The sequence below is a fragment of the Passer domesticus genome, chromosome 6 (assembly GCF_036417665.1).
Source record: "Passer domesticus isolate bPasDom1 chromosome 6, bPasDom1.hap1, whole genome shotgun sequence".
Taxonomy (NCBI): domain Eukaryota; kingdom Metazoa; phylum Chordata; class Aves; order Passeriformes; family Passeridae; genus Passer; species Passer domesticus.
The window spans coordinates 8676136-8698249 of record NC_087479.1 but is presented as its reverse complement, the minus strand read 5'-3'; the positions used below and the strand labels follow the sequence as shown (position 1 = coordinate 8698249).

Here is a 22114-nt window from a genome sequence, read left to right as displayed (position 1 = left end):
GAGTATTTCATGCTTCTTTGCAAGCCTGAGCTGGTTTGTCAGTGTTGCTTGTGGAGTACCCAGCCTTGTGAGGCTCTTCATTTGCCATGGACTTTTCTACAAGGTAAATTAATCGAGATTCCTGGAGGAGCCAGGAATATCTGTTGTGTCTGGGGGCTCATAGGTGGTGGGTGGTATTAAAAGAGGTTTCCATTATTTCACAAGACTGAAGGCTCTGGATTGTCTATAAAAGCCAGCAGCTTGTGTTCATGGGGTGAGTTACATGTGACCCTTTATAAACATACTGGTCTGCTATCTTCAGTAATAAAGCTTTTTCTAGGCTCACATGTAAGGTCTTGTTTTGAACAGCACAGCACATTCTTTTCCTAGCCATTTGCTTATGAAGATGTTTTCCAGAGCTACCTGGGGCTCCAAATGAGATGTTTGTAGTAAGACTGAGTGCAGAAGAGAAACTGTGAGCAGAGAGACTTCATATCCAAGCAGAACTGTATGTGAGCAGATGGAGGATGAGGTCTAAAAATAGACTTTTTCCCTTCTGTGACTGTCCATGTCACAAAATCGTTGTGCAGACTGGCACAGTCATTTGTCTTGGGGGAAGCTTAAGAAGCAGGGCAGTTATCAGAGCAGATGGACAGAGCTCTTGTGGCAGTTGTTTGCACCTTGTAGTATTTCTGTGGTGCTGACCCTGAAACTGTATATTCAGTGCATGGTTATTTTCCATATATGTTTCAAGATACTGGCATTTAATCCTTTAAAGTGCACAGCTGGGAACAGACTGGCAGTGACTGGGTGACCTGGTCAGTGTTTTTTCATCTCTAAGGCTCTTACTGCTTATTGATTTCATCATGATGTGGTTTGTGGTTCCCTGTTGAGACCATGTGTAACGTGGTGCTCAGACATACAACACAGAGACAATTCTTGTCCTGGAGACCTGCAGTCTTGCCTTTCTCATTTTACTATTTTAGGAGTGTCTTGTCTATTGATATTTTCTTGGAATGTGCTGTCTCAAGGTGTCAGATCTCTAAACAGCAAAAGAGGATGGATTTGTCACCAAACAATTAAACTTTAGTTATGTCTGGTTTTCTTATTTCCTAATATAAGTAGTGGATTTGCTTTCTGATTAAGAGGTGAAGAAACCCAAAGTCTTTAATCTTAAAGTAGGTCTCATAGTGGGGAAACATAATCTACCTTGATATCTTCTATACCTACTAAGAGGATTAGAAATATTTTAAATGTTTTTGCAGGCCTCTAAATCTTCTAGTACAAGTAAATGCTAGATTTACATTGGTTTGAATGTTAATGCATGGGTGAAAATGCCATGGAGTGGAGCTGTAGCTTGGCATGCAGTGTTGCTACCAGAGCCAAGGGCTCAGTTCTGCCCTTTTTCTAAGAAAAATGCTTGATTTCTTCAACAGCCTTGCTGCTTCCTTCAGGTGACAGTCAACAAACTGCAGGAGTGTGGAAATCTGGACCTTCACTAACTTGCACTGGTGTGGATTTTTAATGTGAAACGTGGGGGTGGTAGGAAGTTATGGTCTGAAAAGATCTGCTCTTTTTTTTTTAATCAAAAATAAAAGAATTTTGGGACTATCCTGAAGAAAATAATTTTTCCCTCCCCCCAACATTCTTCTTTTGAGAAATGCAGCTGCCATTTTTATCAGCTTTGATCACTTGCTTAATGTGATGGGTACTCAGGGGACAAATATTTTGCAAATTCAAAAATTGCACTTAACCATTAAAACATTCCCTGCTGCTCCAACAAAACATTTTTTTTGCATTTTTGCTAAATGTAAATATTTACAGAATGGAAAGCAGTGTCATGATTTCCTTGTTTTTGTTTGAGAGTGATGTTTACTGGAAAATTTGGGAAACAGAGATGTTTAACCAGTGCTCCCCTGATTATTTCCGTCCCTTTAGAGTGATGCTCTGGCCATGTGAGTTTGTAGATGAGTGTGGGTTGCAGCAGGAGTAGGTGCAGGCAGCATGGTGCTTTCTCTTTTATGCCTTTATCCTGTATTCCTTTTGAGACAGCCTGACATTTCCTATCAGGAGACACTGTTTGCAATTGCTTACAACTCTGCTAAACTTTGGAGCTGTTTGGGATGGGAGTTTATTTTCCAGGCATCTGTTTCATGCAGTGTGTTCTGGATGCAATCATTTATCTCCCTTCTTTGGTCTTTGCTGTGAGCAACTCTGAGAAAAATGCTGTTTTCTTCAAGCCAATTATTTAAAAGTATATTTAGCCTGTTCTTTGAAGTCCTGGCATTGTTTTAGAGCTGGGTCAGTGAAGATTTTCAAGAGTGAATGACTAGGTTGGAGGTGGTGGGTTTTGGGTTTTTTTTGCCCACACCCAGCGGCTTTGACCAAGTTCTAAGCCTTTGAATAAAATCTGGAGTTGGAATGTGGTCAGCAGGGACTTATTTGATAGTATTCCCTTAAGTAATTTCATCTGGGAGTGAACTTGGCAAAGGGATGGAGTGGAGAAGTGTCAGAGGTCGGGCAGAGAGGAGCTGGGTGCAGGTATTCACAAGGCTGGGGTGTAGATGTGACAGCAGCTGTGCTGGATTAGATCAGGGTACACCTAACCTGGCATCCTGACTCAGTGGTCAAAGCAGCTGTCGAGGAAAGGGCAAGAACAAGCCAAGAGTGCAATGATACTTCCAGAATGCTTGTTCAACCTCTTCACCTGTGTTTCAGGAAGCCACAGGTCAGATCTTTGCGTGTAGTGGTTGGATTTCTACTCTATAGAGCATCACCAAGTGATGAAGATTTGGCCAGGTGAGGAGATACAATGAGGATTCTGTTTGTGCAGAGTGAGAGGAGGAGCAGCAGGGCTTGGAAAAGTGGAGAGGGTGTTGCACATAGGGCAGAAGCCACTCGGTGTGGGCAAAACGGGCATTACAGGATGTGGCTGCTGAGCAGCATTGCCCTTAGGCCTGAGATGGGTCAAGACTTGCTATTTATTATTCTGGTGTCAGAAGAGAGCTGCGAAAGCTCCTAGCCAAGCATCTGTCACTGGTCCAGATGGGACTATGCATGCTGCTTATGATACCAATTAGTCAGTTCAAGTGGTAGGGCCTTGTGAGCTGGACGTACAAGTTCATTCTTCTGGTGAATCACACAAAGGTAACAATACTGCATTTCCATCTTTTTAGCTTGCTTTGTTAAAAAGACAGGGAATTACAAGCATCCTAGGTACTGAAGGAGTATTCTTATGGCTGCTAAGTCAAGTGTTTATAACTGCAGAGCAGTTACAACACACAGCAAGGCTGCTGAAGGCTGCCTGTGTAATCCTGCCTCTGCCCCTGTGTACACAGGCATGAAGATGCAATCTGTTATTGTGTCGTTCCCGGGTATTTTTCCCCGCAGGATCTGTTCTCTGTCTGGTATGCAGGGTGCACGGCGTGCTCCACAAATAATAGAGTGCAAAGATGAACCCTGCCTGTGTGTGTGACATCTGGTCAAATTAAGGTTTCATTGACCTGATGTATCCTGCCTTCCCTGGGCCATACTTGGTAATACCATGTCTCTCCTGTGTTGTTTAGTAAGTGCACACATAAACAAGTGTGAATAGGTGTGGTGTGGGCTGTCTACAGCGTTATGCTGGGAAGAAGCAGATGGAGAGAACTTGGTAGATGATCTTTTTCCTGGTCCTTCTAGGTGGATTCACTACAGTGCAGAAATTATATCCCTCCATTGCTCATGTATTTCCAACACTGGGAGCTCCCAGAAGAAGCCATGAGGAGTCTCTGCTGGTTTTTGTGTCTGGACCTCCTTCCCCATGGCAGTGTAGGGTTGAAGTGGGAAGCTGTAGTCGGGACAGGGAGTTGCCCCACGTGTGCTGTTTCTTTGCAATTATCTGGAGGGTGTGAACAAGCACCTAAGTTAGTCCCTGGGTTTTGGGAATTGGCAAGAGTAATTCATTAGGTGTTGCAAAGGAAGTGTCTTGCAGAAGGGAATGGATCTAGCCTTGGGAAGGTGCTGCTTTTTGACAGGTAGTGTTTCCAGGTGCTGGGACAGCAGCTGTGGGAGGAAGGATGCACATCCTGTATTTCCAGGCCTGGAGTTGTTTTTTTGGCTCTTCCTTGTCCCATTGTGTTCTGTTAATGTACAGTTGATGGGAGGAGGTTAGATGCCTGATGGCATGTGGGTGTAGGAGGCTGGAGGCATAGCAAGACTGGCAGACTTGGGAGGGGAGTTCATTGCTGGAGGCAGGGTAGGGAGAGAGGTGGTGGTGGCACTGAAGGCAGGTGGTTATTGGGGTTGAGAGGGCTTCATGCAGCTGGCAAGGTGCTGGAAGCCTGGACTGCCAAGGTGGGGTTTGTCCCACTCAAGTGGGCAGAGAAAAAAGGGAGATGTATCTTCTTTATACGAGACCCTGATCCAGGCAGTAGCAGCTCAGCTGCACTATAAAAATTCAGGCTTGAGTCCCACCTAAAATTATGCTTTTCCATTCCTCCTGGGTGGCCATGTAAAACAAAGGGAAAGCCAGTGCATCTGTGGGCAGCACGCTCCCTGTGGTCAGGATCTGACCCTGGGTCACTTGAACCAGTTCACTTTGGGAATAGGGAACCAGCGAGCAAAAACCCATTTTACCCCAAAATAACGGGTTAAGTTTTTATGGGAACCATGCCAGCCTCTAAATCCCTTTGCCAAGCTGTGGGGATTACAGTTTCATTTTCCTGGGGGATTTCTCTCTTTTGTTCAGTGCCTTATTTTTTGCTTGAGTACTCAGGCCCTGGTTCAGCCACAGATCTGCAAAGCCCATGATTTTGGCTGCAGCAGAGCTAAGGGCAGGAGCCTCTGCAGCCTGGGAGCTGTAGAGAGAGTCCAGCCCCAGGATGAGGTGGCTACACTTGCTGGAGAGATTTGTCTGCTTAGGCAGAGTCATTAGAAGCTGGCAGCACCTGCCCCTGGGAGCCATCAGGCTGCCGCAGGGGTGACACACTTGCAACCAGCCTGGGGCAGGATGGAGCATTCACTGATATTCTGGAAAAGTACTGGAGTGCACACAACGCTGTGAAATGCTTTGTGGTGAAAGAGAAGGGCCCAGTGTTCACATCTGTCATTAAATGTTATCCAGCATATGCTTGCTTTTGAGGAGCAAAATCCACATTTCAGGCCAGAATGCCTGGAAATGGATTTTTGTTGTTATTCTTTTTTTGTTGGGTGGTTTGGTGTTTTGGGTTTTTTTTTGGTTTTGTTTTGTTTTTGAATTTAATTTTGTCTGTCTCCATTCTAAAGTGGGACACCAGCAGTGGTTTGTATTTCCTTACTGGGACACTTGTGCAGAGCACAGTACTGGCAGAAATGTAACCTGTTCACTATGGAAAGTATTTGAGCAACTGTTTTATTGCATGCTGCCACCAGAACACTGCAGTTATTTTGTGCCAGAAGTGCACAGCAGACTGCAGTGAGGAACAGGGAAACTGCTCATGTTTGTTTATTTTATCTCCAGTGCCACAATGCCTTGCGGCACTGGCAGGGCTGAGGTCCAAATCTCAACCCCAACCGGTAGGTTTTCACCCATGGTAATTCTCCTGAGAAAAAAATGGCATCTGTATCTGCACAGACAGCTGAGCTGTGTCTGCTCCCCGGCCCTGTGGGGAAACGCAGGCTGTCTGGCTGTATTTCTCCTCCTGCCTTCCTAAGCAGGTCTTTTTGCCTTGTGGATTTTGCTTGGCGTCTCTGCAGCTCATGCTTTCATCCTGAGATCCCTGTTCTCTGGATCAGACCCTTCACCAAACACAAAGCTGTAGGGTATTCAGTACACGTAGCCACAGTGTGATTTGTGCCCCTGTGGAGATTCCTGTAAGCTTTTGAAGCTGATTTTGCTGATTTGATGATGTGTGCAGTTTTGAGAATGACAAGTGAGCTCCTGGTTACATGGCTGATTGGAAACTGGTGATCCAAGGTGTTGGTACCACTGTGGGACTGGCAGACCCCCAGGTACCATTCCTGTGTTTTGTAGTATCTGCTTAACATGATTGTGGAAGAAGGAAGAGCTATATATAAAGTACCTCCATCCTCAGTTATATGCTGTGTGTGCATTTTGCCTACTAGGTATTTAAAACATGATGCATGGTAGATAGTATGACAGAAAAGCAACACAACCTTATATTAGGAAGTGATTTGAATGTCTGGAAATTCCAGCCCTGGATGAGTGTAGTAACAAATCAGTGTCCATGTTTTCCCTGCAGAGAAGTGTAAATATTCTTAATCAGAAAAGCACACGTGTTTTCCTGAGAGTTGTTTTCATTTGATAACAGGTCCAGTGTTGGGACATGGTGAGAATGCTATGTGCTTTCTTCATTTCCAGCCTCTTGGAGTGTAGCCTTGTTTCTTGCCTGAATATCACCACTGCTTAAGAGGATATCCCCCTTCCTTCTTTTCCCCTTTTCAACCTCCCCTGACGTGCTCCAGCTCTAGTTTGGGTGTTTGGATCTCTTACCCATAGCTCAGGACTGCTGTTCACCCCATCACATGTGCTTTTCTGGTGAAACAGATTACTTTTTGCTTTTGACATCTGGATATAGGTAATTGAAGTTTCTTATTAACACTTTATTGGAAATTCTGTTGTTGTTTTTTTTTTTCCTTTGGACCCCTGTGTCTACTAGTGACGGATCAGTCTTGCCTTTGCTTGTGGAGGTCATGGCTGATGGTTAAGCAAGACTCAGTATTGGGTGCACGTGTGCATTTAGGCTAGAAGTCCTCTTATGTTAGTGAGTCAGTCAACTTAATTGCAGTTTTTCAATTTATAGATGCCTAAAATCTTTCCAGTGAAGCTGCAGATGGCTGGGAGCTCTGCACCTATGGGCAGCTCTGTAATGTGTTGACTCAAGCTTCTTAAATCACTTTCTGTGGTTCAGCAGGTCACTCCTTAGAAACCACTGGCCTGCTGGGCTGAAGTGACTGTCCCTGGGCTCTCAGCTGTTACCAGCATGGAAACTGGTTGGTCTCCTCATGGGAGGTGGGATTGAGGGAGCCTGCTCCTCTCTGCAAGAGACAAAAGCACCATCAACTGCTGGGTTGCTGCTGGCACTGCACACAAGAGCAGTTTATGTTAAATGTGACTGATGTTGAAATAAACCACACCTCAGTTCTCAAGAGTGACCTTTGGCAAGTCTGCATCAAAATAAATAAGGTGTGATTTTAGTTACTTTGAGTTTCCTTGGAGACAGGCCCCTAGGAACTCCTGCTGCCAGTTCCTGTGATGTTTGCCGGCTTAACATAAACAAAACTAAGAAAATTCCTCTCTTCTCCACAAAAGCATGAAATTTCACGGAAGTGCAATCTGCATAACAGTTTGCCTTGTTCCTGATGTGCTCTCAAAGAGCTACTGAGAGGTTGGATGAAGACTGTGGGTCAGAGTTTGCATGTTGTTTTGACTCCTTTTGCCGTAGGCTTTCTTGAACACAGCTGAAACTTCCGTAGAAAACAGGGTGGCATAAATTGGTTCCTTTGGTGACCTCTTTCTTCATTTATGGAGGGAATATCATGTTTGCTCCCCTGAGATGACCCCCATCTCATTGGGGACCCCTGAGTGGCTGAAGTCAGCTGTTGTAGAGCACAGCAGACCAAGGGCTGTGCTCAGTTACATCAGGGTCAGATGCAGGGCAAATTGAATTTTTCGGAGACAGCTGGTTCCCAGAAATAAACTACTTTTTAAGTGACTTGTGATGCATTTAAAATCAGATACCAGACCTGCCCCAAGTTTTTGTCTGGGTTAGCTTTTTGGGCTGGAAACCTTTCTGCCCTTGGAAGGGGGCTAAATGGTTTGTTCTACCTTTAGAATCTGTTAATCTTTAAATGAGCCTCCATGATGTGCTGTAAAAAGCTAAAGCAAACACTGCTGCACCAGTTAATCAGCATTCCCTTGTATCTCATTGGGAACAGTGGCATCCAGAATTTTGAGCAGCAGGGGGATCACAGGGAAGACACCACGTCTGTACTGTGCAGGCATGGTCCCCTGTGCATGACTGTCTTTGACTCCAGTGGCATGAACACAGCACATGGATAGGGAGAGGGGATGGTCATCCCCCTCTGCTTTGTAGGTGAGGTGTGGGGAGCCCTCCAGGAGCCCTGTCCAGAGCAGTGCTCAAACAGCCAGACTGTTGTGGAGACAGACTCTGAGCTCACATCCTTCCAAAGAGTGTGAGGTGGATCAGGAACAACCCCAGCTTGTGTAGCATCAGCTGCTGTGATAGATGGAGACACAGCCTGGAGACACTCCTGTCCTCAGAGCCATCTGCTGAGGTGCAGGGCTGGGGCAGTGTCCCTCAGCTGTGCTGACCTGGGCCATCCTTACCTTGCACTGCACACACCTGCCACAGCCACTTTGGTCATTGAAAATGGAACTGAGGAGCTGCATCTGGTGTGGATAGTGAGAGAGAGAAGCAGTACCTTCACTGCAAATGTTTAAGACCTGCCCTGTCTCGAGGTCAGGGGTCAGACACAAGAGTGGGGATGGCATGGGGGTAAGGGGTTTGTGTGTGCCCCTCCTGGGAGGGCTTTGCTCTGTGTTGCTTCTTATGTTTAGTGCTCAGCAGAGCAGGAGGCACAGGTGGGGTGTCAGTCGTGTTGTCTCTGCCTGTCCCACCTCTGTGGCTTTGGAGCAGCATCAGCATCAGTTGGGCAGCAAAGCATGAAGTGCTTCCTTGGAAGTCCAGTGGCATGTGGATAACTGTATTAGTGAGGGAGCTGGAGGCCTGGGGTCACTTGCCCCTGTCCTCACTGCCTCTGCTTGGGGTGACACATCATGAATAGTGTGAGAGACGTTGCAAGGTGGAAGGGTAATCTTATGGCCAGGTATGTGCTTGCTTCATAGTGGTACTTCAGAGTTATTCTGGAGGATGTGTCTCCTGGGCTGATGGATGCTCTGCAGGGGAAGGAAATGCCATTTCTCAGGTGTTCTGGTACTTCCCATGTGCTTGACATTGGCAGGGCCAGAAGAAATTCCTGCAAATAGTAGCAGTTTGTGTGAAAAAAGCCTCTTTTGTTTTAACCAAGGAATTGCCTGAAACAATCTTTGCCTCTGCATGCTTGCAAGAAGCCAGATAATGGCTTGCTGAGAGCGGTGCTGTGGAAACCAGTGTGTCTATACTTGGCAGAAGGAAAGGACTTTCAGCAAGAACTTGTTGGTTGGTGCCCAGGAAGATGAGGATTAGCTGACTTGGAGGCTGGCTGGTGTCCCTGCTCTGCTAGCATGGCCTCCCCTCCCCTGGCCTGAGGTACCAGGGAGGTCTTGGTGCTGTGTGTACGTGCTGATGGAGTGACTGCTTCCAGTGTCTGCCTGAGGTCAACTGCAGCAAGGATTCAAGTTACGAGAGGCAGCAGGTCTAAAAACAGACAGTCTGGTGTCTTTATAGCTGTAACACACCATATTTCAAAATTATTCATAGATCTTGTCCTAGCACTTCTTTCAGAAGTCTGACATGATGCCTGCTCAAGTATCACACTCTGTTTTGAAGATAAGGTGCATTCCTTGTGCATTGTGACAAAGCCAGTGGCACCAGATCACTGTCAAGTTCAGTGTGCTCAAACCCAGTTTGCAATTTAAATTTTCCTGGAGTTACTTTCTTTCTCATTCCAGGTTTACTAACCTCTCTCTAGCTTGGAACACATCCTAAAATTTAAATCAATTCCAGGACATAATCCTGGGAACAGTATAAATATCTGGGAACAAGTTTGGTTTCTAACTCAAGAGAATGATTTTTTTCTCTTTGAAAAGTAGGAAGTGATCCCAAGTAGGAGCATCCCTAGTGTGGAGGCCATTGGCCTCAGCAGTTGAAAAATGGAGATCTTCTAGCTCATGCTGGCTCAGATCCTGGCCCCCAGGCTTTCAGTTTGACTGATTTTGTTCAGTGTGTATTGATACAATTTATTGAAATTGTGGCATAGTCTTGACAGCCTTCAGCAAATTTAAAAAAAAACTTTTTGTTTCCCCTTCTCCATGTGAAAATAGCCTATTGTCTTCAAACTCTGCGAACAACCATGGAAGCATTTACTGCTTATCCTTCCATTATTGATAGTAGTAAATAGTATTTAATCCTTCCTGCTTTCCCCCTGTGTCCCCCTACCCCACATCAAGCCAGTTTAACGTCTCAGTGTTGCTCTGATTGCCAGTGTCTCCTGTGCCTGACCGCTCTCACGCTCGTTGTGCTTCCATTGGCAGTCCCGCAGCGTGGATAAGCAGCACGCTGTAATCAACTATGACAAGGAGAAGGATGAGCACTGGGTGAAGGATCTCGGTAGCTTGAACGGGGTAAGTACCAAACCTCCCAGCTGGCAGGGGTGGCCTGGCGCTGTGCTGAGTCTGCAAGCACTCATGTGCTCGCTGAGTCCTGCTCTCAGACCCTTTTGGGTCACTGCAGCTGTTGGCATGAGTTAAGCCAAACATGCATCATTATGTGCAAGGGCTGAGGTGGAGGTCATGTAGCATCTCATCTTGGGGGGGGGAAAGCTTTGGTGAATATTGTATTGCTTACTCCCTCTCTACTGGTGTCCTTGCAGAATGCTTTAGGGCTCACTAAGTTATAAAGCCTCTTGCAAAAGGGGAGGAAATAAATTCAGTTTCATGTTGGGGATGTTAACTTTAAACTGGTGGAGATTCTGGAGCAGCTGTTCAGCATGAGCAGAGTGACCTTTTGGTGGTTCAATTGTCAGTGCATGGAGTGATTTATGGGGTGGTGAGACATTTGATTTCATTGGGGAGAAACTACTTAAAACCATCTTTTTTTTTAATAATAAAAATTGCTCTTTTGCCTGCCTTGAGCCTGGTTTGCATGAAAACCGAGGAATGCTGTGAGCACAAAAGAAGGAACTGAGCCTGACTGAATCTTAACCCTTGTTCTGGTTCAACTTATGCAGTGGTGTTAGACACCTGAATTCTGTGATATTTAAATACACCATTGTTGTTAAAAATGTCCAAATGTCATAGCATGCCTCTGTTTTGGTAGTTTCTTCATACAAATGGAGCTGTTCCTCTGCTGGAGCAGGCCTGAGATAGATTCACATAATTGTCTTCCCAGTGGGGGTTTTACTGCAGCCATTGTTTCATTGTTTTGGACTTAGAAGCCCTCCACCATCACAGCCACAAAACCACAAGACGAGCCCAGAAACTTGTACAAAAACAGTGGCTAAAGCAGCCCTCAACCATTCTGCCTCTTCTGGCATCTGAACACAGCAAGAATGAGTGCTAATCCTTCTCAGCCTAATAGCTGAAGGCATGGAGCCCTGCTGAAATGGGAATATTTCCAGTAACTGGTCTGGACTCTAGCTGGATCCCTGGTTCAAAAGCAATGGTATTTAACTCATGGCTGCAAGATAGCAGATGAAGATTCTGCTAGCAAGGGAGGGAAGACTTGTACCACTAATTATTTTCTATCTGCACATGCTAAAGCATAAGAATTTACAAGATTTTAATAGTAGACTTATGCTTAGAGAGTCAGTGGAGTAAAAGGGAGTTACAGCAGTGCCTGTCTTCTGCAGATGATCAAACACTTCTGTTGAAAAAGACTGTTGTGGCCAAACCAAATATTGCAAGCAAGAAACATACCTTTATTTGAAAATTGTCACAAAAACTTGGTTTCCCCCCTGAAACTAAAGAAATCACTTTTGAGCACCTTGATTTTAAATCCATTTTCAGAATTTCCTTTTACTTTGTATTTGAGTAGTCAGCAATGCATTATATAGCTTTGCTGGATAATCTAGTTCATATTAATTATCAAAGTGTTTTATATTGTTTTTACTATAATGTTCAGGTAATTCTGGTGTCTCTATTTAGAGGTTTTTGTGTTTAAGGGTAGCATTTCTATCCAGATTAAGAACTTTGCTGAAGTTACTGTATCTCAAGTAAACCTGGAGAAATAGGTAACTATCAAAATGGGTTGTTGCAGACTTTTTTGAAGAAACCATTGTTCCTATTCAGATGTGACTGTTGTGAGGTTTTTGAATATTAAAAACTTTAATGCAAATTGGAATTCTGTGCCTTTTAACTAGCTTCACTGTTTTTATTCTAAAATTACAGGCCTGTTTTCCAGCTCTTCTGTAAATTGCCAGGAAACTGGGGGCTGTTGTCTGCTGAGGTTCTAGTTTCCTGCTCTACCATTTATTTTTCCTCTGTGGTTAATATTAGGTCTTATCATGCATGTTTGGCTTGGCTGAGGTGAGAAGACAGAAGGAAAAGACTGTGTTGCAGTCATGAGAACATGTAAATTCATTTTCTAGTATAATTTTGTTTCCTCAGCTGCATTTGCATTAATGGCACAAAGCTCCAGCAGCAGGTTCCTGGTCTGAGAGGCTGGGTGAATCCCACCTTGCCAAGTAGGGTAACTCCTGTTGACTGCCTCAAATCCTGCTGTGGGCGTGGCTAATCCCAACAGCACTCTGGGGCTTCTTCATCCCCTTCTTATTTTTGTTAGGCACAGGTCATTGCAACAGTACATGGGTTTATTTGTGAAAGATGTCCATGCATGCTTGATTTGATCCTCGGCTGGTCTGGGAGAATTGTTTCATAGTGGGTCCCCTCAGGAAGCACAGACATGAAAGCATTTATTCACAGTTGTGAAATACATGTCTTGCACCTTTAGAAGGATGTTACTTTCTTTCAGCCTCAGTTAACTGCCTGGAGCATGGATAAAAGGGGTGGGTGAATTTTTGAGAGGTTTGGTTATCTCGGACAGTGTGGCCTCAGGTGTCATGGTGATGCTGCTTCAAATTTTTTTCCCATTTCCCTGTGCATTTTCATTTCCCCTTCCTCTGTGATAGACTTTGCTTGTTAAATTATCAGGCCTTGGGGCTGACACCAGTCTTGTTTGCCATCCAGCAGAAAGCTGCTTCCTAGCTCAGTAATTAAGAGCATGAGTTGCAACTGTTTGCTGGTTGAGACGGGTGTAGGAGAACCAAGAGCATTTGAAGTTCCTAACTTCAGGCACCTCATTTACCTGCTCAAGTCGGGGACTAAAATTGCATTTGCACTTGGTGCAAAGGAAATCTCCCTAAAGGTCCCTTCGCAGCACCTTGCTTTGAAGCATAATTGGGGTGATCTGACTTGCCCATGGGAGCTACTTGCTGGTGTTGGTTTTTCCAGGGAATTTAGCTCCTAGCTCCTGGCTTGGTGCTGGCACACTGAGTATGTGCAGTGCCATCAGCAGATGGATGTGAGTGCCCTCCAGGAGCACCATCCCTCTGAGATCCATCACCCTGATACCCTCAGTCAAACCCATTCCTGTGCTTCTCTTCTGCAGACATTTGTCAATGATGTGAGGATTCCTGACCAGAAGTACATCACCCTGAAACTCAATGATGTCATTCGCTTTGGCTACGATATCCTTTCTGGAGAGGATTGGGACTCAGGCTTTGTTTGGGTTTTATGCTGCTGGCTGCATGGAGAGGTACCAGGGATAATTGTGTCTACTGAGTAAGGAGTTTGTTTTGTCTCTTGGAGCCTTTGGATGGCTCATGAGCTTGTGTTTCTCCACCATCAACCTGATTCAGAGCACATTAATCGTGATGCCTGCTTTTTCATTGTACTTTGGATCAAGCCCTGCACTGGCAGTACTGTGGAAGTGCCTCTTCAGTCTCCTCCTAAGGAAGGATTGTGGTTTTTTCTTTTTATTTGGGTGGCAACTGTAGCGTGTACCAGCTGGGAGCAAACATAGTTCATATATTTTTGTATGAACTAACATCTTCCTATTCTTTTTTTCATTCAATTTGCTTTGTTTTATTAGTCATTTCACCCAGATGCTCTCTTTCAGACAATTTTCAGGCATTCAGCCTTCAACATTTAGCTGTGGAGCTTGTGGCCAGACCTTGACTCCGTATTGATTAAAGTTTGCCCGTGCAAATTGGTTCTGCCACAAAATGCAAGAGTAAATCTCTCTTTAGCAATAGCATGTTTCACCTCTAGCAAGGGAAGCTAGGTTGCAGTTACTGCTTTATTTACAGTCCACAAATCCTGCCAGTGTCTGCTAAAACACCTTTGCTTTCATCCCTTTCCTTTTTTTATCCTGATGTGACAGTATGGCTGGCTATAAGTATAGATGTTGTCATGCCTTTTTGAGCCTGAAGAGCAGTAGTGGTAAGTAGAGGATCCTTTTGCTGTCTTTTCATGTAATCTAATACTTTTTTCACTTTTTTCAGTTGCTTCTATCTGCCAAACTTTGCCCACTCAAGCTGAATTTAGAAGTAGCAAGTGTCTTCTCCAGTTTTGTTTTTTCTATTTTCTTTTCTGGGAAGATGTCAATTAAAGCAGTCCAGACATTTCTGAGAATAGAGGCAGAGACTGTTTTACCATTTAGTGGAGGAAATGTTTGGCTGGAAAACTCTTGTGCATCCTTGACCCCAAGGGCACATTCTTCCGCCTTTTGCTGTCCCCATGATAATCCATTTGTGCTTGGCCATGCTTCAGCCCTTGAAGTACTCCAAACCTTTAACCTTGCTGGTCTTCCAGGGATCTGGTACTTCAGCTCTCAGCAGTGACAGTGCAGGAGCATTCACTGTTGCAACCAGGATTGCTTGAACTTGTGTGTGCCATCCTGGATCTGCAGGAAAAGAGGGTTTTCTGGGCCATGGATCATAATTTGGGTCTTGGTCACTCTCCTCTGGGATCTTGTCATTAAAGGTGGTGTCTTGCTGCACATGTGATGAAATTTGTTACAGGCAACTTCAGTTGAAGCTTTTCTTGACTTTGCAAATTATTTTTTTTTCATGTAGCTGCTTGTGTATGTTCTGGTCTCTTGGTGTGTGAGGAAATGCACAGAAGATTTGCTGTGAACTCCAGTCCTGGGAAGGCAAAAATCAGTGCCTGGAGCATGGGTGGGTTTTAATGGCTGCAATACCAGTTTAAACTTCTTGCAGAAAGCAATTTTCAGCAATGAGCAGCTGAGTTTAAGTATTTAGTCCTGCAGCCCTTTCATGGATATTCAAGTGAAATGAATGGTTATACTTTTGAGTTGTGGAATTTATTGTCCTCAACAGGAAAATTTTAAAGAATGTAGGTTTTAGAGTAATCTTCATAAGATGTACTTTACCTGTGGCAGCTCTAAGGTCTTTGCTTTGCTGCTTCAGTGCCACTGTTTAGCAGAGCTTTCTGTGCACACTGCAGCCAGCTTGGTGTGGATGGCAGCATCTCCTGAGGGCTTGGAGTCACTATGTCCCGTTGCACGAGAGCATTTCTCTTTTCCATTTACAGTTTCAGTTACAGGCTGTGCAGAGTTTCCCTGCTAGGCCAGTATCACTGGGTTTATTTTTAGTCTAACATTTTCCATCTTTCCTTTTTCCTCCTCTTTGCTTTCTGCTGTGCTGATTGGGTTATTCATGGTGACATTCCAGATGCCAGCTTTTTTTTTTTTTTTAATACAGCATTGCTGAGGATTATTGCCTGGGCTCAACCATGTGAATGCCTCCCTTCCTAAGAGGTCACAGCAGCTCATGACCTGATTTACTTTTCATCTAGAAAACTGCAGTGACTGAAAGGCCTTGCCAGGGTGAGAGAGCACCATAGTCCCAAGCATTTGAGCAAGGAGCTGAGCTCTGCTGCTCCCTTGTCCAGCATGTGAGACTGGCCCCTCTTGGCCAGGATGCTGAGTGGTCTGCCTGAAGCCACCAGCCAGGTGGAGAGGATCAGGGTGTGAGCTGAGCTGGGGCTCTGGTTGCTCCCCCAGGTCCTGCAGACCGTTGCTGGTGCTCCTCCAGGCTTCTCCTGCTCAGGTCCCCATTTCTGCTGCCCCTCAGATGTCCTGGATCTGCCCAGCAAATGTGGTTGTGCACAACAAAGACCATGCTGGGCTGCAGCACAGGCAACTTTTACTACCCTGTGTATTTTAAGACTTTCTGTTTTTATGATCCTGTTTTGTTTCTGTGACTAAATGCTAAATTTCTTTGTCCATTAAATTCCTTCATATTTTCCTTAATGAATTTTCTGTACATTCGAATATGTATGTCCTGGAACAAATACAACACAAAGTCCCAGAAGAAGCATTAAAGGTAAGAATGGCTGGGTGCAGTGCACTTAAAAAAAACAACCAAACAAACAAAAAAAAAACTTTAAGTACTCTAGTGATGGTCAAGCAGAGTGAAATATTAAAACACTCTTGGGCTCTCCTTGGATTTGGAGTTAATGAAACCCTCCTTTGAGGGGAGATACATTTCCCAGTTATCTCAACTCTGATCTCCTATCCCTGTGCTAACATGTAGATCAAGTTCTGTATGTTTCATCACTGCCAAGAAAAAAAAGGTTACTTAAAGCTGTAACATGTTAAAGAATAACCAGCACATGAACTTGTGGGTGAAGCACAGCAGAACTTTTTTCTTCCCAGAAGTGGAGCACAGATGTCTTTTTCTGAGCATGGTGACTTATGCCAGCTCCACCACACCTCCTCAGTCAGGCTGAAGTTTGCTTAATTTATTCATGTGTACCATCTCATTTTTTGCCTTCAAGCTCCCAATTTTTACTTACTGAGCAGTCAGTCCTCTTAGGAGTGCTTTTTAAACATTGTTCTGTAGCAGGTAAGAAATATTCAAGCATCCCCTTACCTAAGGCAGAAAAGCAACCCCCTCTGGGCAAGAAAGGTATACTGTTCAGCTCTGGGACTAGGCTATCAGTGCCATGCATCAGCCCTTGGCTAGCAGATACTGCCTTCCTACCCCTGGTTCCATGTTCAGGGCTTGGTGGGAATTGGGCTGGAATTGGGCAAATGATTCATTGAACTTACTTAGGGGTAATCTGGATGGCTTCACCCTTTTATTAATTTACTTGTAATAAACTGGCTTCTGAATAACTCATTTACTGAGTTAATATGGAACCTGTTTTAAGGTAGAATGACTTTCCTAGCTGGGTAGAGGGTTTGGAAAAAATAATTAAAATAGATTCCAATTGCCTTTGCTGAAAAACTGAGATAATGCAGATGAGCACCCTGAAATAATTTATAATGTTCCTTTAAGAGCAAAGGGGATTTCAGGATTTGAATCCTGAGTGGAGAATGGCCTGAGCTCTGATTCTTCTCAGTCTATTTTTTAAAGGATTTTCTAATTAGTTGTTTTGCACAGCTAAGTCACAGTGACCTTCTTGTGTACTAGAATTGTCACTTAATGGCTTCCAAATGGGGTACTTCTCCTGTTCTGTAGCTTCTTCTCAGGTGTGCATGCTTTTTTTTGAAGGACACAGCTGCAGTGGAGTTTTGGGTGATCTGTTGGTGGGGAAGAGGGGTTCACTGCTGCTTGTGTCTCTGCAGCATGAGAAGTACACCAGCCAACTGCAGATGAACTACAAAGGCACGGCCACGAAGAGGGCGGAGCAGCCCATGGAGCACGGTGTCTACACAGAGTCCCCACAAGCAAAGCTGGAGAAAGGAGAGAGGAAAGCAATTACAGGTACCTGCTTGGGAACCAGTTCATCTGGATTCTGAACAAAGTGCAGCTTGAGCCCTGTGCTGGGTTATAATTCTGACAGTAAAGTCTTGTGGGCTGCATTTGGGAGCAGTTCTGGAAGGACCATCTTTCTAAACTCCTGGAGTATTCCAGACTGGGTTTTTGGAGATTCAGCCTCCAAAAAAAATCAGCTGGTGTGATGGCTCCTACATGCCTTGTCGCTGTGTGTGTTCTGGAAAACCTGTGGGCAGAGCAGGTTTGGTAAGTTTTCTGGCACCTGTCTGGTCTATTTTTAATTTCCTAATCGTGAGCTGGTGTTTGAACAGAGAGGGTGACTCAGAGTAGAAAATGTATAGCTGCTGTGGCATGGTGCTGGCAGGCAAAGAAGCAGCAAGCCATTTCTTTCACAAAGCCCTGGATGGTTTTAAATGGCTGTACTTCCTACTGTGCCAATATGTGGGATTGAAACTGACTGCCAAACTGGAGATGTTTGCTTCAGGTTTGCTGCTCCCCAGCTTCAAACCTTTTCTATTTGAGAAACTCCTTCTCTTCTCCATTTTGTTAGCAACTGCTGCCTGCCTTTAGAGATCCTTTGTTGAACTTGGTTCCTCTGTGTTCCCCATTATGGTTTGCCAGGACCTCCCCAGCAGCCTTGTCTCACCCGTTTCACCCAAATTCCTGTGTGTGCTGTCCTGACAGGTCTCTCTCCCCAGTTCTGGTCAAGTATCAGTTCATGGCTTGCTGGTGCATGGGAGGAACAAATATGGTTTCAAAGCATGCTGGTGACATGACCACCAGTGGTCTTGTGGCTTCAGGATGGCAGAGCAACTGGAAAGCTTTAGGGTTTAGCAAGGAGAGTTGCCCACTCTCTGTTGAAGGAGGAATCAGGGAGGAAAAGGGAGGGAAGGGGATGGCAAGTAAAAGAGTGAGGTAAACATCTTGGGTGAGTTTGCCTAGAGACAGCTTTCTAGAAAAGTGTACAACTTTGGGTAAATCTGTTAAGGCTTCGTTATAATTTATTGGAGTGGGTTGATTGACCATAATTTCCCGTGTATTGTCCTGATGAAAATCCCCCTAAGCTGGCACAGTGCACTAAAACAGTGAAACATTCCTCCCTGGTCTCCTTGCTGTCTGCAGCTGTGTGGGGAATCACATGCACCTCTGTGCCTGACTTCCATTTTTTGCGCCAGAAAACCTTTCTTTGTGTTGCTTTGGCTGTGTCTGTGTGGCTGTTTGGGACAAGTGTGAAGGTAAAGGGATGGAATTGTGGATGATTCAGTGTGACACTGGGGAGGGTGAGAAGAGGTGAACCCACTGGGGGAAGAGCTTTCCACTGCCTTCCAAGGGGCAGGAGGTTCTTGGAAAGCTTTGCCAGTAACTGGAACCACTTTGTGCTTGCTACTGCCTGGTTCCATAAGCACTCATTTTTTTGTTCTTGCCACCTTCCAAAATACACTCTCATTGATTTTAACCTACATAGCATAAGCAGTGGATATTTGGAGCACCTTCAAAGCCAGGACGTTGAGTGACTCTTCAGCAAGGTGACCTGTTTCTCTGGCCTGTGATTCGCAGACCTGCATTATGTTTCTGTCATCTTCAGTGGGCACAGACCAGAGGGCTGAGGCAAAACAGGCTCTGTGTTCTTACTGGGGACCAGCACTGAAGTGTGTCACATGCAGTGGGACTGATGGGCAGAGCTAAAAAAATCTGTAGTGCTCCTAACCCCACTGAACTATAGAGGAAATCAGGACTTCTTGTTTCAAGTATTTTGCTGGATTGGACTGAAGCCTGTGGAAGCAAGAGCCTGAGCATTAAATCAGTCCCTAGCTCTCCCAAAAGCATCTCTGTCACGTGAGCAGAATGAGCAGTGGATCCCTTTCTCATCTGAGAGGTGACTCATTCACCTTGTCCTCAGCTGCACACAGGCACTGTTTCTCCTCTGCTGCTGGGAGGGGTGGCAGCAATTTGAAATGATTAGTGAAAAGAAGAGTGTAGTGTTCTTAAGGGGAGTGGGCTTGCTTAGTGGCAGCAGAAAGAGGCTTTAGGGAAAGAGCTGTTTTGCTAAGCCTGTAGGTATTTAGGAATTTGCATTGCCTAATTAAAGCAAGGTCTGGCCTGACAAAAGCCTTTAGAAGGATCGGTTCCCAGGGCCCGGGTGGAAGAGAAGCAGAGGGAATGCAAGCTTTCAGGGAAGAGGTTTAACAAAACAATGCGAACAATTAGAGCTGCTTAGAAATGGGAGGAGGTGAGGGGCTGAGGATAAAGAGATCCAGGGAAGTGAATGGGAAACAGTCAGTTTAGTCTTTATGCTGTTGAATTTGCAGCTTTTGGGTGTATGTTGCCTGTAAGCAATAAATCATCAGTCTGTGAAATGCTGGAAGCAAGGAGCTTGGTTAATCCTGTATCTTGGAGATGAATACGAATAAAAGTGTCCACAGTTCAACTAGTTAATGCTAAAAATAGCTATTAGCTCTCATGTCTAAAGCCTTAAGTGATCAGGAAGCCAGGTAGAGCCTTGAATTGAGTAGATTTCAAGATAGTCACAATCCCTATTCCCATCTGTTGCTACCTGAGTTCAGGTACTTGATGAGATAAGCTGCTTTGTGGTCTTCTGTTCTCAGCACATAGTTAAATCCTCAGGCTGATCTTAATTTTTTGTTTTTTCAAAGCTGCCACAGCCTGATGGCACTGGGTAATCCTGGATCTGGTGACTAACCTCTGAATAACTGCTGCAGGCCTGAGTTTCCAGGGGTGGAGGCTGCTTGCAGGGAAATGGGCATCATCACTTGGGACCAATTGCAGGAGCTTCTCCCGGGATCTGTGAAATAGGTTTGCTCACCAGGTCAGCGTCCATGTCATTATTTCAGTCCTCTCAGCAGAGTGGACAACTTGAAAGTCTTGCTGATGTCCAGAGCTGAGGTCAGCAGGCAGCATGGATGGAGGCAGTGGGAGCTGTGCCCAGTTGTGAAGTGGTTTCCATGGTCTTTGGCTGCTTTCCCCATGAGATCATGGCAATAGCTATTTAGACACACAACACTGCCCTAGCCTTTAATTTAAGGGAGTGGTGTTATATCTGCTTTTTTTGCCTGCACTAGAGTGGTGGTAACTGCAGCATGCTGAAGGTTTGACCATGTAATTGATACATTTGTGATCATCAGCCTGATTTCAAAGTCCCTGGGATCCGTGTATGTTCACAGCAGGTACAAAAGACCAGGGTCTAGATTAACCATGAACATAGGAAATAAATTGTGTGGCAAAGAATCAGAGAACTACTTTATGATTATTCCTGCTAGGTCTGAATTCTCATTTTGGAGAGGAGTTAAAAAGCAGAGATATAAGGAATTAAACTTAAAATGTTGTAGCTAGATCATCTTTTTTTTCCCCCCAAGGCCTCTGTTGTAAAAAACCTACTCTGCATTTTCTAGAGATGGACATTATTGTTATTAATAATGAATCAAAAACAGTTTGACTTAAAGGAAGCTGGATTTCTCATGCTTTTGTTATGACTTGCAAGAGTGAGCTTCAAAGCTGTGTGTGTTTCTGTGAGCAAAGAAATTTGCTGTTGCTGCCTGTCTCTCTCTCATGATTGTGTGAATCTTTGTGAAGATTCAGGCAAAGCACAGTGCTCAGTCCTGTCCTGACCACAGGGGACACCTTCAAGGGAAATCAGGCCCCTCTGTTTAGTGGGTGCTGTGTGCTTGTCTTGAAAGCTCTTCTTCCTGCTTGATGATGGAAAGCAGCTTTAACACAGTCTTTCTCCTTTGCCTTTCATCACCCAGTGTGCATTTCTGGTTGTGGCCTTGTGTTCTGTGTGATTCACTTCTCCATAAATACACCCTTTGTATTGACACATCTCATTCTCTCTTTTGGTGCCTCTCCTTCAGATGATCAATAGTTCTGTATTAATTCAACAGGCCACATTTTTTCAGACTGTTAAGCAAATGGACTTCCCTTGTTCTGTGCTAAAACAGCCATCATTTTTCCTTTTGAGTGCCTGCCCCAAAGACTGAAATCCAGGAGCAGAACACGTGTATGTCAGTGGTCTTCCTTGTATTACACCATCACTGGTAGCTCAGTATTTATCTGGCTGAGTGCTTGTGCTGACCTCAATTCAGTTATCTAAAAGGATGGTTTTCGGGCTGCCTGCCTGAATTGATGAGCCAAGAAATATGTCTAAATGAATTGGCACCATCTGGGCAGCCTGGCACGGAGTGGAGAGAGGTGGTAACGAGCTGCCATCAGTTGGAGGAAGTCTCATGTCATTAAAATGACTGAGCAGTTCATTTTCATTGGTGTTCCTCCCTTCACTGCTGACTTGAGCAAGCGCCGAGTTTCTCTGCTCTTGCAAGAGCATCCATCTTACACTAAAACAGAACAGACAGGAGGTGGCTTCAGGGTGCTTTGCATGTCTCAGGACACAGGCAAACATGCTGCTGTGGATGCTGCAGGTCCAGGTTGAGGTTGCTACCCAAAATGGATCCCAGCTGGTGAAGAGCAAAGCCCGCTGGCACAACTGCATGTGTAGCTGCTCCCTGGCCCACTTCTGTCACAGCCATCTGTTTTAGCTGCCTTCCCGTTGTGCTTCCCCCCTCCCCTTTTTCTACAATATTGTTGTGTTAGAGCTGGAGCTGGGAGAGGTGTCAGTTGTGCTGGCAAATTAGAAGGGACAGAAGCTTCTGACATGAGCAGGGCAGCAAATTCGTGTAGCTCTTTGTGCTGGTTTTGGCTGGGGTAGAGTTAATTT

The 22114-nt window shown here is 44.9% G+C and overlaps 1 protein-coding gene across 8 annotated transcripts in view; it reads left to right on the top strand.

The window, feature by feature from the left end:
- Positions 1-22114, top strand: part of CEP170B (centrosomal protein 170B) — a 57928-nt gene that overhangs the window by 3074 nt on the left and 32740 nt on the right. For all 8 annotated transcript variants that reach the window (XM_064423139.1, XM_064423138.1, XM_064423134.1 and 5 more), the window contains exons 3-6: positions 10175-10264; positions 13248-13328; positions 15931-15987; positions 17235-17373. In XM_064423139.1, coding sequence (XP_064279209.1) covers positions 10175-10264; positions 13248-13328; positions 15931-15987; positions 17235-17373 — 367 coding nt within the window. The remainder of the gene's footprint in view (positions 1-10174; positions 10265-13247; positions 13329-15930; positions 15988-17234; positions 17374-22114) is intronic.